The 16,604-nt window shown below is 57.0% G+C and overlaps 1 protein-coding gene across 13 annotated transcripts in view; it reads right to left on the bottom strand.

Annotated features, from left to right (window-relative positions):
* HSPG2 (heparan sulfate proteoglycan 2) overlaps positions 1-14,332 on the bottom strand; it is a 99,305-nt gene extending 84,973 nt beyond the window's left edge. For all 13 annotated transcript variants that reach the window (XM_070599293.1, XM_070599368.1, XM_070599325.1 and 10 more), the window contains exon 1: positions 14,187-14,332. In XM_070599293.1, the coding sequence (XP_070455394.1) occupies positions 14,187-14,249 (63 nt within the window). In that variant the 5' untranslated portion in view covers positions 14,250-14,332. The remainder of the gene's footprint in view (positions 1-14,186) is intronic.
* Between the last annotated feature and the right edge of the window lie 2,272 nt (positions 14,333-16,604).

Genomic DNA, 16,604 nt, shown 5'->3' with positions numbered 1-16,604 from the left:
GGCTGGCCCCGTGGCTGAGTGGTTAAGTTCGCGCGCTCTGCTGCAGGCGGCCCAGTGTTTCGTAGGTTTGAATCCTGGGCGCGGACATGGCACTGCTCATCAAACCACGCTGAGGCGGCGTCCCACATGCCACAACTAGAAGGACCCACAACTAAGAATATGCAACTATGTACCAGGGGGCTTTGGGGAGAAAAAGGAGAAAAATAAAAAAATAAAAATAAAAATAAAAAATAAATAAACAAAAAAAATTAAAAACAAACACTACGTGCAGGCACTTGAAAATATTATCTTCATAACAGCCCCATAAGATAGGTATTGTTATTACCCTCCCCATTTTATACAGGAGGAAACTGATAGTGAAATTAAATAGGTAAAGGAGAGAATGCAAGTCAAGTGTTCAGCACAGGGTGTGGCACACAGTAAGTGCTAAGTAAACTGTAGTAACATTTTTTTTCTGTATAATGAAGAGTCTTTGCAATTGGGGGAAACTTAGGATACTTCCCCAGGGCTGGGCATATAGCAGGTGTTCCTCAAAATACTTGCTGCCAGACTGACTTGGTCCCAAATGTACCAGTGATGGGTGGGGTGACTCTAAGCCCAGGACAGCCCCTGCTCTGACTCCCCTCTCCCCGACCTGATGGGCAGTGGCTGCTGTCTGAACCACAGGCCACGGCAGTGGAGAACCCCTTTCCTGCCCCATCTTTCTCCAAGGACAGTAGGTGTGGAATGACTTGGGGGAGGTGGCTTCCATCCAGCTGTGCTGATCCCATGGGGGAATGGAGAGAAGACAGTGTGATCAAGTCTCAAAGGGAGGGACACTATTGACTTTCTCCAGTCCTGCCAGGGGCTCCGATATCCCATTCCTTTCCCCGACCTCAGTTCAGAGCAAAAGAAGGCAAGAAGAGGCAGAAGTTGGGAAGAGAACCAACATTGATGAAGTTTCTATGATGGCCATCTCTCCATGCCTCAGTTGTCACAAGTCAAATGACAATAACTCCTACATCACGGGGGTGGTTTTCAAGATAAAATGAGACAACGTATGTGGAGCAGAGCTGCTCCCGCTTTGACGCGTACAGGAATCTCCTGTGGATCTTGTTAGCGAGCAGATTCTGATTCAGTAGGTCTGGGTGGGGCCTGAGACTCGGCATTTCTTACAAGCTCCCAGGTGAGGCCCAAGCTGCCGGTGCCTGGACCACCCCTGAGTCGGAACAGTGCCTTGCACACAGTAGCCCTCAATAAAAGTTAGCAAAGCTTTTTCTTCCAGAGATTTAATCCTTAAGCAACATCCCTAGGGGGCTGGAACCGTTATTTCACCACTGACACTACCGAGGTCCAGTGGGGTGGAATGACTTGCCCAAGCACAGAAGGCTAGAAAGAGGCAGAAGCAGGACTCGAGGCCAAGTGTGCAGACCCATCCTTCCCACGCATCACACCACCCCAAGCCCCACCCGCCTGGAGCGGCAGCCAGAGGTACAGGGCTGAGGCCACACCAGCCCCGCTCCTCAGCCCCATCACCAGCCCCTGCTGGGCCAGCTGGGCCTCCGGGAACAGGCCCAGCCTTCCCGCAAAGAGGCCCTGGGCCATCATCTCCACTCCCCCAGCGGCAGCTTCCAGCGGCCTCCCCTCCATTGCCTTATAAAGCGGCCTGAGCTGCTCTGTTCGTTTAATTTTATATGGAGTGAACCGACCGTCCTCTTCCTGCAGCCTCGGCCCCACGGCTTCACACATTCCTTCTGGAGCAACATTCCCTAATTTAACCACAGCCCCTGCTCTCCAGGGCTCTCAAAATAGCAGCTGCCAGTGGGGGAAAATGCCCTAATGTTATCAAAATAAACGATTCTCCCTCCTCCCCTACTCTGGCCCTGTACCAACCTCAGGACGCAGCCCAGGGAGGAACCAGGGCTGGGAGGGCTGAGGTGGGCTTCGGGTAGGCTGGGAGATCCCCCCAAAGCCCTGTTCTCTCCATCCTTCCAGCCCTCTCACGTAGGTCCTCTTCATACTCGTTCCTGGGATCTCCCCAGGGACCCTTTCCCCCTAAATCCTCCAGCTGGTCCCATGGGCCACCATTGCCCTGGTTACCCAAGACTAGGATTCAACCTTCACTTTCTCCCAATAACAAAAACTATAACAGTAATAATCGCTACCATTATCCGGGTATTAATTATGAACTAAATACTTCCCACACCTTGGCTCACTGACACCTGCAAAGCAAGGATCAGTATTCTCTTGTTTCAGGAAATGGGTGTTCAGACAGGTGAAGTGACTTGCCCAGGGTCACACAGCCTGGAAATGGCAGAGTTGGGGTCGGAACCCAAGCCCAGCTGTCCCAAAGCCATAACCAACACACCCCCTTCTAGCTGGGACTTCTCGGCAGGGTGTGAGCCTGGGAGAGGAGGAGCAAAGAGTTTTTTGCGCTCGAAAGGGCTTGCTCACCTGGCGTATTATTGTAGGGTTTGCTCACATGGCTGGCGCCAAACTACAAGGGCCGTTTATACCCTAGCTCATATTTAACCCAGATCCGTGGGCCCTAAGTCTGTCCCCAGGACCCCAGGGGCACAGGCTGCCTGTCAATCTGTGACTCCAAGCCCCTAGTCCCCGTTCCCCCTCCCATGTGCCCCAGAGCAGGGCTGCCACATTAAAGCAGGGAACACCCAGGTGCTGACATACCTCGGGTGCAGCCAGTGGCGAAGGAGCTGGGCGGGTGGGCCTCCCCATCCCCTGCTCTCCTGGGGCCCAGAGTAATCATTAACGGGGCAGAGCCAGAGCAGACAGCCTAGGCCACGTTCCCAGCCACACAGCTGGGCTGCTGTGGCCTCTGGCATGGGAGAGGGGCAGCTTGGACCACCTGGCCAACTCAGGCTGGCCGGGAAGGCCTAACCTGGTATCGCCAGGGCAGGTGGCCCAGCAGGTGCCTGAGGGCACTTACACAGCGTCTGGGCCCTCTTCAGTCACCCTTCCTACCTTACTCCCCTGGCAACATTACGAAGACCCGTAAGTGGTAGACAGGAGGATGGACCCTGGGGCTTGGGGCCTTCTCAAAGTTGTAGCCGGGGGAGGCTAGGCAGAACAAAATCGAGCCCCTTGGTTTACTTAGGACCAAGTTCCAGGGGCAGTCTTGAAAGTAGGGGGGAAAGTCACAAAATAATAGTTCCTGTTATTTATCAACTGCCTCTTCCGGCTGTAGGAGATTTACATGAATTCTAATCTTCACCAAAACCCTGCAAAGGAGCTATTACCATTCCCAGCTGACACATGAGGCTCAGGGAGGTGAAGCCACCAGCCCAGGGTTACACAGCAATAAGTGATAGAGCTAGGAGAAGACTCAGGGCTGTTCCTCCTGCCCATGGCACTATTTCAAAGTACAACCTGCAGAATTAACTGATGGGGGGGCTAACAGGCCACAGAAAGGAGCCTCTGAGCCCTGGCCAGAAACCCCAGGGCTGAGTGGGGTAGTGAGAGTGGGGGTGGCAGGAAGGGTGTCCCCCAATCTGCATGTGCCAGGTAATGGTGGCTCTGGGGCTTCCAGCACCTGTCAGGGCAAGAGCTGGGCCTTCTGTGAGATGGCAGCTGGGTGGGAAGGGGCATTGGAGGCCTGCAGGAGGTGGGGCCCATGAGTGTTGAAGGGAGGAGGGTCCTGGAACCCCTCCCCCAGGGGTCACGTTCTCCATCCTCCTCCCACTTAGAGAATTCCCTTCAACTGCTCAGGTGAAACCAAGGTGAGGCCCAGGCAGGCCGAAAGCTTTGATCTTATCACACATTCTTGCCCCAGCGTCCCTGTCCCCTCTCCCCACCTCCTCCCACCTACCTCTTCCCCCCACCCAGAGGTGGGAAATCAGGCCAATTTAACCCTTTCCTTCAAGTCAGATCCAGCCTGAGCTGATCCCTGCCTCCCTCCAGCTCCCATAGGAGGGTGGGGACAGAGAGAAGAGGAAGGAAAGCAGAAAGCAGGAGCTGAAGCCTTCTCCCCTCTTTTGACTCGCTCAGGGCCACAGAACCCCAAACCTGAGCTCCACAGGCAGCTTCCATGTCTCCTAAATTAAAATAACCAGACTCAGTATAAATAGCCCTCGCTATTTCCCACATCCATGAGCTCATCTGAGACCCACGATAAAATTGGGCTGCTCTCCTCTCCACCCCGGAGGGTCTCCTCCTCTGCCCCAGCCCAGGGGAAGCTGTCTCCCCAGGTCCCCTCTTCCCATAAGCTAGGGGAACAAACTGCGGCAATAACTAGAATAACAAATGGGGGCTGAGACAAAGTCTCAGCTATCTCCCAGAGGTTGAGCGGCCCTGGAAACCAGCTCTAAAGGTCTTAGAAGACTCTTCCTTGAATGCAGCCTGCTTCCCCACCTCCCTCTCTATTGACTCATCTACCACCCAGCGTGCCTCCCCTATCAGACAAGAAGCTCCTTCGACCCATGCTTGGTGTTTGTACCTATCACAGGGCTGGGCACAGAGCTGGCACTCCATAAATGTTTGCTGAATGAATGAATGGTCTTATTTTGCATTTGGGAAAACTAAGCTCAGAGAAGTTAAGTGACTTGCCCTAGATCACACAGCAGGGCCAGGAGGAGTACAGGGATCTTGTCTAGTGCTCACTTGCTAAACACACTTTCACAAGTCCCCTGGATGTCAGTTCAGTGGCAGGTGCCCAAGGGGCACAGAGGTGAACTGATGTGGGCAGATCATTGCAGGGGTGATTCCAGGTCCAATCGGGAGGACAGGCTAGACTTCAAGCTCTAAGGGAGCAGGGAGCCATCTCCTTCATCTGCTTCCCTAGCCCAGGGCCTGGCACTTGCATGCTGGTAGCGTCAATGAAGAAAGACGTGGGATCGGTAAGATGGTGGGCTTCGCAAGGTGGCTACTGCCCCAGGCCCCAGAGAATGGAAGACCACCAACTCCTGAGGGGAAGCTAGTGGTTTTCTCCAAGAACTCAACATCGTTTTCCTCTGAGTTGGCAGGTGGCCAGAGAGCAAGAAAGGAACCCATTCTGTGGGTAGGAAGAATGAGGCCCAGGGAAGAGTGTCGGTAGCTGGCTGGCAATCAAGTGGAGGCCCAGGCATTGACCTCTTGCCTCCTGGTCTGGGCAGGTACAGGGCAGGGGACTGGAATGGATGTCACCTCGGCTATCTTGGTGACTTCCTCTCATTCTTTCCCCAGTGTTAATGACTCCAGCAGCAGGCCAGGGACTTCCTGCTCACACATTTGACAACAATGTGAATTTAGGGACCATGTGGACGATTTCTGGACCCCTGCCCCGGACGCCTTCCTCCCCCACCAGTCAAACCTCCTTGCTTTTTAAGGCCCACTTCCTCCAGAAAGTCTTTCCAGATAACTCATGCCAAGTGGATCCTTCCCTTCCCTGGCAATCTTCTGTCGTCTGGACCTTGAATTGTGCTGGGTACGTATGGTTCATGAGTCCTGCCTCCCCAACAAGACCCAGAGCTTCTGGAGGAGGGACCAGGCCTCTAACTTCTCCCAGGAGGACTGACAGAGCTGAACTTGGCTCCCACCCTCCTCTGCACCTGGCTGTGTGATCTTGGGCAAGTCACTGCTCTCCTCTGAACTGTTTCTCATCTGGGAAATGGAGACACAATCCCAACTACACAGGAGAGTTAATAACACAGATAAAACACTTAGCACGCTGTCTGGCACACAGCAGGTCCTCGGCAAGGAATGAGAGAATCAACGAATGGACGGATGGATGGATGAATTCTCGACTCCTCCAATGCACAGGGATGTTCAAATGACACAGTCTAGGATTTGTATGCAGATTCCACCTCCCAGCTGGGCCATGTGCTTCTGTGCCTCCTACTTCACCTAGGCCCCCAGAAGTGAGGTGGGCACAGGGCTGGCTCAGAGCAGGCCCCACTCAGCAAAACTCCACTGAACTCCAAACAGGGCAGGCCCTAGAGGCCCAACAGAGAGCTTGAGATCTGACTGCTCAAGGGTCTCCCAAGGGTCTCAATCCCAGGAAAACCCAAATCCATCTCCCTAGGGAATATTATCACTAAGTTGAGATGGAGGCCAAGGGGCAAAAGGTCCCCAGCTCTGAGGAGTAGAAGCTGGATAAGCCCACATGGCAGATCAGCAGCTTGCTGTACCCTCTGCCAAAGTCAGCCCAGTCCCCCTCCTCCAGGCAGCCTGTCCTGACTATGCCAGTCCTCCCAGATTGTCCTCTCTCTCCACTCAACAAGCTGGAGCTACTGGGGAAGGGATGACAGCTTTGGAGTCAGACAACCTGGGCACTTCTCCCAGCTGTGCCATGTCCTGGATGGTTGACTTGGGCCAGCCATGTCCCCTCTCTGTGCCTCAGTTTCCCCTGTAAAATGGAGATAATAATGCCAACCTCAAAAGATTGCTTTGAGCATTATATGGGATAATGCCCAGAGAGAACTCTGTGTGGGGCTTGGCTCAAGAGAGGGTGGTGATTTTAATCAAGGCATGAGCCCTCACTGAGCCCCGGCTGACGGTCTGAGTGACTGAGGTCACTGTGGAGGTCCCAGGGCAGAGAAGAGACTAGTCTGTCCTCGGGAAACTCCTGGGTCTCTGTTCCTTTGGCCCAAGGGTCACAGGAAGGCAAATGGCAGGAGAGGGAGCAGAGCTGTTAAGTGGAAGAGGCCACTGGAGCTAGGATTTATGAGGCCAGAATTTCAGTTCAGCCAGCCAAGCGAGGGAGCCAAAAAGAGGCATGATCCCAGTTCCCAACTATTTGAAAACTGGAAACGCCAAACAAGGAGGGGGATGAGCCAGCTGGGGTGAGGATGCGAGGCCAGGACCAGGAGGTGGGGGCCAGGGCTGGCTCCTTGGGGCCAGCATGGGGAGGTGGGGGCAGGGACCTGGAGGTGGGCTGGGAAGGGGCCAGAGGCAGCTGGGAATTCCCAGCCCCACCCTAGCAGAAGCAACTGCGGGGTCACCCGAGGCCTCTGAAGTCCTCCCCATCCCCATGGACTGGGACTGGGGAAAAGATGCCCAACGTTAAAAAAATGAAACACCTGGACGTGACCCACCCTAATGGGGAAGGGGCACGTCTCCACCCAGCAGCCCAAGCCTCAGGCACAGGACAGGAGACAGGTCACGACGCACTGGCGTCTCTTTCTCTTTGGTCCGGCTGTTTCTCTGAGAGCCCACTGGGGCCAGATTTAGAGCTGCGTGGACCCACCCACCCTGGCCAATGAGGACCTACAGGTCTTCCCAGGGCTCCTGGAAAAAGGTCCTGCCTCCTCCAGTGTAGGCCTGAAGAAGGACGGGGCTGGGATGGGGTCCCAGGAAGCCCCCTCCACCGCTCCCCTTAACATGCATGAACATCCTTTCTGCACCCATGGGAGTCACTTGGCCATGTCTCTTGTTGCTCAGAGCCCACCAACTGCACACATCTGGGAAGGGGACAAAGCGTCCACAGGCTCCAGCCTTTCCCAGGCCACACCCTGGGGTGTGCCCCCCTCCTTCCTCCCCTCCAGGAAGGAGCAATCGGGTGGAAGGGTGGACTCTGTCCTGCAGCTGCGGCCTCGGTGGGGGAAGGGGGCAGTGACAGATCAGATCAGTTCCATCCAGGGCTCTCAGACTGGGAAGGAGAAGCGGAGGGCACAGGATGACCCCTTTACTCGGCCATTTGTTCAACAAGCCCAGAGAGGCACTGGGTCACTGGATGGCAGCGGCTGTGATCAGGGGAAAGTGTGTCAAATGCCACGCTGGCCTTGCCCTCAGCAGGAACAAGACTAAGAGCAGCCACTGACTGTCAAACAACTATCACATTCCAGACACCGAGTGAGGTGCACCCACTGGGTCTCATACCCACCTGGGAAACAAGCATCATGATCCCTATTTCTGACCTGAGGCTCAGAGAGATGAAGCAACTTGCCCAAGGTCACACAGCCAATTGGGGCTGAGCAGAGACATGAAGGCAGTGCCCTCTGAGCCTTGACCATAGTGCCCAGAGAAAGGGGCTCTGAGTCCAGTGAGGGCATAGACAACTGGAAGATGTCAGAGTGGGCACCCCCTCTTGTCCCACAAGCTTCAGACTCAGGAAAGAACAGTGGCTGGGAAGGACAACTCCCCTGAGTCCAGGGGCAGACGCAGCCCCTTCCCAGTCTTCAGCAAGGAGCCTGAGCACCAGCACCCTGCAATGAACAAAAGTGAGTCCCTGCCCTGATGGAGCTTCCATTCTAGAAGGGGGAAGACAGTAAATTCCATATACACACGCAAATATATAAGCCATGAGCTCAGGCTGTGGGCTCCAAAGGGATCAGCGTCTGCAGCTCCACAAATGTACACTCAGCAAGACCCCCTCGACGAAGGCGGGGCTGGGAGGGGGCTGACTGCCCGAGCTATGAGTCAGCCAGCTCTGACTCCATCCTCCGTCCATTGTCCCCTCCATTACCTGCCATTCTCCATCTTCCTCCCAAGCCTGCACCCCCTGGAGGTTCCCCATCTCAGTTAGTGGCAGCTCCATCCTTCTGGATGCTAGTGCCAAAGACGGTGGAGACACGTCTGACTCCTCTCTTTCTGTCCCACCCCACCCCAGATCCGTCAGCAAATCCTGTCAGCCCCACCTTCAACACATACTCAGGATCCAACCACTTCTTCCCACCTGCACCACCCCAGTACAAGCTCCCATCTTCTCTGGCCGGGGTCACGGCCTCCTTTGCTTTTATCCTTGACCGTCCACATCCTCTTCTCCACACAGCTAATAGAGTGATCTCTCGTCTCACTCAGAAGCAAATCCAAAGTCCTTCCTACGGCCAGGGCTCTGCCGATCTCCCCTTGCCAACCTCTGACCGCATCTACCACGCTGCCCCTCACTCAGGCTGCTCCAGCCACACAGGGCTCCTTGCTTTCCATAAACATGCCAAGCACACCTCGGGGCCTTTGCACTAGCTGTTCGCCCGCCTGGAGTGCTTTCTCACACCCTTGCTTCCTTTACATGCCTTCTGTTCAAACGTTATCTACCAGAGGCCTTTCCTGAACACCCACCCCACATCACCACCACTTTTTCTTCCGAGCACTTATCCTCACCTGACATATATTTATTGTTTGCTTTCCTGCACTAGCTTCAACACGAGTTACCTGAGGGGAGGGAATTTGACTTTCTCGTTCTCTGCCGTAACCTCAGCACCTAGAACAGGGTCAGGTACTTAGAAGATGCTTAGTAAATACTTAAGTGAATTTCAAGTCTAACACACACCTGTAGGAGACTTTAGTTTACATACAATATTTAATGACATATATCATTTGTCCATTCATTCATTCAACACGCACTGCAAGCCTTTGTGCTCCAGATGGCCCCCTAAAATCCAGAGCAACAGAGAAACAGGGTGCCCTCCTCCAGGCCTCAGGGGAAGGGCTCTGGTAGGTAGCTGGGAGCTGGCCCTAAGGACACCTCAGGGGTACGAGGGATGCCCCGGGGATGCGCTCAGGTCCCTGCAGTCCTGGCACAGAGGGGCATCGAGGAAAGCAGGGGAGGGTGGGTTCTGCGAGTGGCTGAGACTTGAAGGCCGCACATTCCCAGGCCTCAAAGAGTCACCTTGTTCTCAGGGCTTCATGACGGTGCCCCTGGCCCAGCCACCCCCAGCAGCCATGAGCCACTCCCCTCTCAAGGCCGCTATTGACACGGACCCGACGCCACCAGGCTGGGCAGCGAGGCTGGCGGCTCCCCGCGAAGTGAGTTCCACACATTCTTCTGGGTTTCAGTCAGCCAGCTCTGGGCGATGGGGCGGCCAGCAGGCCCCAGCCAGGCCCTGGGAGCAGGATCGGGGCAGAAGGGCCAAAGAGGCCAAGGGCCAGGTTGGGGCAACATTCCAGCAGGGCCAGGACCCTCTGTCCAACCTCCTCCTTCCTGGCAGGAGCAAGATGAGGGGCAGGCCAGGGTGGGCCCTGGGAGCAGGGTGCCATGGGCTCAGCAGACCCTCAGGAAGCGCTGGGGAGCAGGGTCACGGTCACCACCTCCTCCTCCAGCCTGACCCCTCACAGCTGGGACTGGGCTGGGGCCGGGGGCAACAGGCCAGGGCTGGGAGTCCTTCCCGCACGCCCCAAGGGGTCTGAGGGTCCAGAACCCACATGTCTGGCCTCCCAGCGGCCTGTGAATCATCGTTCCAGATCTTTCCACACCCCCGGCGGCCCCTCCTGCCCTCCCTCCTGCGACTCTGGCCCCAAGGCCAGGCAGCCCTGAAGCCTCTGCAGACTCATCCTAACCCTGAGCCCCCAGGGAACAGCCAGGGGAACCGAGTGAGGGCTCCACGCAGGGCAGCTCGGCCACCGTCCTTTCCTGTGCTTCCCACCCAGGGCAGGGCCCAGCCGGGCCCACTCAGGCCTTAAAACGCCTGGATTAATTCAACTGTCTATAGGGTCTCAAACATTTAATGAGCAAATTACTCAATCAACAAACCTACAAATGAACAGGTATTGACCACCCGAGACTAGACTTTAGTGTTTCTAGGCTCCCGCCAGGGCAGGCAACCCCAGAAGGCTCTGTGGACACTGAGGCACACCCATCCTGAGGGACTGTCCCTGAAGCCAGACTCCTCTCTTCCTTGCCTGAGTGGCCCCTGCACCCACTAGGACCTGAGTTCTTACTTTCGTCAACATCAGTGACAACAGTTTTATGAACACCTCCTGCCAGCAACAAGCAAGTACACAGTAGGGAGAGCAGTGAGGAGCTTCGTGTGGCTTTGAAGCCTGGCTCCTGGTACCAACAAGTAGGCGTGTGTGAGTCCGGGGCAAGTTAGCAACCTCTCCGTGCCTCAATTTCCTCTGCTTAGAGAATGGGGACTATACTACTAGCTAGAGCTCAATGCATGCAACAGATGTACTGAGTGAGCACTTTCTGCCCACAGGTGCTGAGGTTCACAGCAACAGTGAACAAAACACAGAAGGTCCTGCTCTCGTGGACCTTAAGTTGGGGGTTAGGAGAGAGAGAAACAAGTGAACAAACACATCGCAGAGAGTGACAAGAAAAAAATAAAATAAAGTGAATGTTGGGCAGAGTAGTCGGGGACCTGAAGGAAATGAAGCCTAGAGGGTCACAGGGATATTTGGGGGGACAAGTGTTCTCGGCAGAAGGAACAGCAGATGCAAAGGCCCTAAGGTGGCAGTGTGTTTGGCACGTTCAAGAGACAAAGATGGATGTAGCTTGAGGGAGCGAGTGAGGGGAGGGATGGCAGGAGGAGAGTCAGAGGGAGCGAGGAGGTCAGGTCTTATGGGTCTGGAGGGCTCTGTGAAGTCACCGTCAGCTTGGGTCTGACTGCGAGCTACACGGGGAGGGCGGGGAGCTTCTGAGCAGGGGGCCAACATGTGGGGATTCACTGAGAAACTCCGTGCCTGGCAGGCAGCGGGCACTATCCGCTATTTTGTCATCATCTGGCCTACCACCCTAAGACCTTCCTACCCCCTGGTCTAAGCCCTGAACCCAGGTCCCTTCTGCCACCTTCCTTCCACCCGTCTCCCAGGCCGGGCCTCAGACCCACAGATCCCAACTTGCCTGCGCTCCGCCTGAGAACAGGCCTGGGCCAAGCCAGGTGGGGGCCACAACTCCCCAGACACAGGGAGCTGGGCCTAAGGCATGGGGGTGGCCCACCACTGCCCCTTCCAGCCTCCGCTGCCCTCTGTGCAGGGGCCTGCAGCCCTCCCTCCGGAAATCCCCAGGGCATGCTCATACCCCCCAGCAGCAGGTCTGGAGCAGGGGGGTTGTGGGTGGGGGGGGGGGGCAGGGCAGCCAGTCCTGTCAAGGGGGAGCTGAGGTGACGCTGCCCCCGGGGGAAGGGGAGGCTCCTTGGTTTCCCCGCCCGCCTGCCCGCAGCAGCCTCCCCGGCGAGGAAACCCAGCCAAGGCAGGAAACAGGTATCTCGGAGACTTCCCTCCTCAGCCTGGAAAACACCGTCAGCCCCGCGGCCCCCTCAAGACTCCTGTCTCCTGGCAGGGCTGGCCCCAAGAAAGGAAGGGCTAAGGCCTGAGCAGGAAGAAAAGGGGTCAGCAGGCCAAGGCGGGCCCTGAGTCAGCCAGGCCGGGCCCCGACCCCTCACAAGCCTCCCCACCTCCTCTGAGCTGAAATCACTCCCACACTTAATCACAGACCACTGTTTCCTCTGTCTCCTTCCCCCAGTGAGGTCTGGAGCTCTCACCCTCCTCTTGTGTCCTACCCTCACCCACTCACTATCGGCTCGTGGACGTGAACTGAGGGGCAGAAGAGGTAAAGAGCAGTAGGCAAGGAGGAGCCCAAGGCTCGCTGGGGCCCTGGCTAAGAACGTGATGCCATTTAAAACACAACAAACTTCTTACCCCCATTTTACAGATGTGGAAACTGAGGCTCAGAGAGAGGAATTTGCCCTAGACCACACAGCTAAAAAACGGCAGAGCTGGGATTCAGAGTCAGGTCCGTGAGACTTCAGAGGCTGAGCTCTTTCCAGCCCTCTGCCATCCGCCTGGGGTCGGACAGCGAAGACCTCGGCGTGGTGGCTGAAGAGGCTCTAGAAACCCACAGGATTGGAGCTGCCTGTTCACCCGTCTGAGTTCTGGGAAAGCAGACAGGGCCTGTCCTTGCTCAGCCCCTTGCACCCGTGTCAGACGCACTGTGCACAGTAGGTGCTTGGCCAACATCTGCCCGATGAATGAACCCCTGAGCTCCCAGGGACTGTCCTGGAATGCTGCTCAGTGAAGATGTGATGAATGAACAAGTGAATGAGACGATGCTGCAATCTGGGAATTTGTGTGGAGATTCCTAGGGCACACAGCAAACAGCTCCACCCGCCTCCCCACTCCTGCCCCTGTCAAGCCCAAGCATCCAGGAACACCTCATGGGGGAGAGGGGGTCAGAGCCAGGGGAGGGTCAGGAAAGGAAGACATCCCATGTGCTAGGTTGGTGCCTCCTTTCTGGAAGAATAAAGATCAGTGTCTGGAGCTGCAAGTTCAGATCAAGACTGGAGAACAACAGATGGGCCTGCTGGATGTGCCGGGGTGAGAGACGGAGACAGAGGATTAAAGAGGCTGGGGAGTGGGGTAGGAGGGAGGTGTGGGTGGGTGGGGTGAGAGGTTAAGGGTCAGGTTGGGGTGGGGGTTAACCAGTGACTCAGGAGGGCAGAGGTGAGAGAGCCGGCAAGGCGAGGACAGGGAGTCAGTCACTGAGTAAACACTGGCCAGCCTAGAAAAGTCTCTCTTGGCTCTGAGAATTGGGGGACAGAGACAGGGGCCACCTAGGACCCCCTCAAAGCGGGTGCGGGCGGCTCTGTGGTTCACCACAGCAGGCCCAGCTCCCCAGATGTGCCCCCACCCACATCTGCCACCAGCTCCCTGCCCCGCCCTTCTGGAGTTCACTCAGGTCTCCCCAGCCTCTCCCAGCTAACTATGCTATGTTCCTCAGCAAGAGCCCGTCCAAGCTCAGAGCAGGGGGCGGGCTGTAGGCGCAGGCCTCCCCGCACCTTGAAGACCTGAGGAAGAGGAAACTGGGGAAACGGATCCACCGGGTGTCCACCATACAACAGGCCCGGCACCAGGCACTTTCCTGTACATTCCATCCAGTCCTGCCAACCCCCTCCAGCCGCGCACTGTGAGGCCATGCATTCTGAGTTCCCTCTAGGCATGTGGCTGGCCTCAGAGCAGTTAACTAGCTTGCCCCAGGTCACACAGCTACTCAGTGAAGAGCAGGAGCTGATTCAAGTCCTGGGCTGGGTGACTCCAGGGCCCGTGGGTGTCCCACACAAGCCTCGGTGTGTCTAGAACAGCTCTTTACTTGTGCCTGCTCGGCTACAAGCTCCCCAAGGGGACAGACAGCATGGGAAAGTTCCAGTGAGGATTGAGAGGGTCCCCATCACTCCTGAATGCACCTTCTCCAAGTTCGCACAGAAAGGGGTGCCCTCGCCCTGCCAAGTTCCCACCCTGCTAGAAGTTTCTCCACCGGGTCCCCAGGAATGGCAGGCCGGGCCATGCCTACCGCGACTTGGAGACTCGGCAACGTGGCCGGGTGACCCGCGGGCTCCCACGCGGGCCGGCCCCGCCCCCGGCCCCACGCAGGGTCCCGGGCGCCCCTCGGGACAGCCCCACGGCGGAGGGTGGCGCCGGCCTGTGCCAGCCCGGGGTCCCTGGCGGCGCCGCCGTCCCGGGCCAGAGTCGCAGCCGCGCAGCCTCGGCGCCCCCGCCAAGTTGGCAGGAGCGGCGAGCGGGGCCCCAGGCGCTCCCGGCCCCCCGCCCCGCACACTCACCGCGAGCAGCCGCCCGTGCAGCAGCAGCGCCAGCAGCAGCGCGCCCGCCGCCCGCCGCCCCATGGCCCGGCCCGCTCCGCTCCCTCGCTCGCTCGGCGCCCGCCCGCAGCCGCCCGCTCGCCGGCCTGCCGAGTCCTTGGGACGGCACCGCCCGCTCCCGCCCGCCCAGCCCAGGGCCAGACCCCGCCCCCGGCCCGCCCCCGGCCAAGGCCCCGCCCCCGGCCGGGGCTCGAGTCCCCGAGCCAGCCGCGCCGCGGGCCGGGCCTTTGTCTGGGCCCCCAGCCCCTGCGGCGGCCGCGGGCCGGCCGGCTCCCCGCCAGATGCGGCCTGGGGCGCGCGCGGGCCGGAACCGGGGCCCTGTGCGCACACCGCCCCCGCGGCCCCCAGACCCCTGGGGCCGCTCTCACTCCCGTTCACAGCCCACGTACGTGCCTTCTCCCACGGGACCCTTCGGAGCGCCCCGCGCTCACACACGCACCTTTCACAGGCGCACCTGAGCGCGCTCACGCCCGCTTGGGCTCTCAGGAACACTCCCACACTCACAGCTCTCACGCACTAACACTCACGCGCCGCCCGTGAACACCAGGCACACGTTCACACTCTTGCACCCGCCTTTTATATACGAACAGTCTGCACGGACTCACTTTGTCTCTTCAAAACTTTCACCTCTGCAGGTGACATAGGGGACACGGCTCACACACATGCACACACAGCCGCTCACGTTCCTATTCACATTTTTACACAAATGCACATATGTGAATCCCAAGACACGGAGCGTAAGGACATGTTTCACGCACAGATGCCTGACAGGCGCTCACTGTTCACGCTCAGGCCAACATAATTTCTCTCACACAATCGCCTGTATTTTTTTTTTTTTTTTTTGAAGATCGGCACCTGAGCTAACAACTGTTGCCAATCTTTTTTTTTTTTTTCTGCTTTATCTCCCCAAATCGCCCCCAGTACACAGTTGTATATCTTAGTTGTGGGTCCTTCTAGTTATGGCATGTGGGATGCTGCCTCAATGTGGCCTGATGAGCGGTACCATGTCCGCGCCCAAGATCCGAACCGGTGAAACCTTGGGCCGAGGCAGCGGAGCGCGGGAAGTTAACCACTCGGCCACGGGGCCGGCCCCAATCGCCTGTATTTTTTATATTTTCGCACACGCTAACAGCAGTACCTGACAATGGGCACTCAATCCTGAACAGAATTGCCCCCGACACGCACCATTTGCCGCAGAAATCACTCACAGACAACTTTGATTTACGTAAATCACAGCCTCAGTGCCAGAAACACACCAGCTTGCACACTCAGGCCCAGACACAGACTCCACCAGAGCCCCCATCACAGACGCTTGGGTGGTAAATCACATCCCAGATGACCCACGTCTGACACAGGCCCACGGACAGCACACCGGCCATGCCGCCAGCCCTCTCCGCTGCCTACACCCTCTCCTTTCTGCCTGAAAATTTCCAGGGCAGCTGAGGCTGATGGGTGGAGAGAAGACAGCTCTGTGCGCGCGCGCGTGTGTGTGTGTGTGGTGTGTGTGTGTGTAACTCAGAGGAAAACCTTCTGAGTAATGATAGAGGGAGGAGAATAAAAGCTGAAGTTTCCATTGTTTCGTTCATGAGTTGCTAGGTTCCAGAGACTCATGGCTCGGTTTGCAGCCAGGAGTGAGGTGAGCTGTGGACAGAAGGAAATGCCCAGCTATGGGTGGCACCGGGCTTGGCTCCGGAAGGCGTGTTCCCTGTGATAGGAGCCTGCGGGTTCCCCCGGGGGGGCTTACATCCAGGGAGATTGAGATAACACTGGCATCCTGACTCACATCCCAGATAGATGCCCCATCTCCAAAAGACTGGGTTCTTCTCCGCCCTGTGGGGCATATTTCGGGGGGACCAGCTCAGAGCTGGAATGGGCAGAAACTACATCATGGTGGCTCCCTCAACTTCCTGGCCCCAACCCAGATGCCAGGCACAGCACTGAATAAGGTCTGTTTCTGCTCCAGTCAGGGAGGGACACTGGATCTTGGCCCCGGGTGAAGCCCCAATCTGATGGAGGAGAGAGGGACGATAGATGGGGTCCCTGTCCTCATGTTGTCTTCAGTCTGATGGAGAATTCTGGGTCCACCTCGCTGTGTCATCTTGAGCAAATCATTCAACCTCTGAATGTCTCTCGTCCTCTAGAAATGGGGAATAATGCTAAGACCTCCCTCACAGGGTTGTTATGGGGATTAAGATGAATTAGCATATTTGTTTTTCAAGAGGAGCACTTTCAGGCACATAGTAAGCCCTAGCTAAGCGGTAGCCATTTCTCTCATTACTGTTTCTGGGTGAGCTCCCAGTCTGAAGAGAGAGACATAACCTTGGCCTCAGGAGGCTCCAGTCTGACGGAGGAGCAGCCTCTGCGCCCAATGTGTTGCTC

This window comes from Equus przewalskii, chromosome 2 (genome assembly GCF_037783145.1).
Source record: "Equus przewalskii isolate Varuska chromosome 2, EquPr2, whole genome shotgun sequence".
Classification (NCBI taxonomy): domain Eukaryota; kingdom Metazoa; phylum Chordata; class Mammalia; order Perissodactyla; family Equidae; genus Equus; species Equus przewalskii.
Note: the sequence above shows the minus strand (reverse complement) of the source record. Positions and strands in the feature narration are given on the sequence as shown.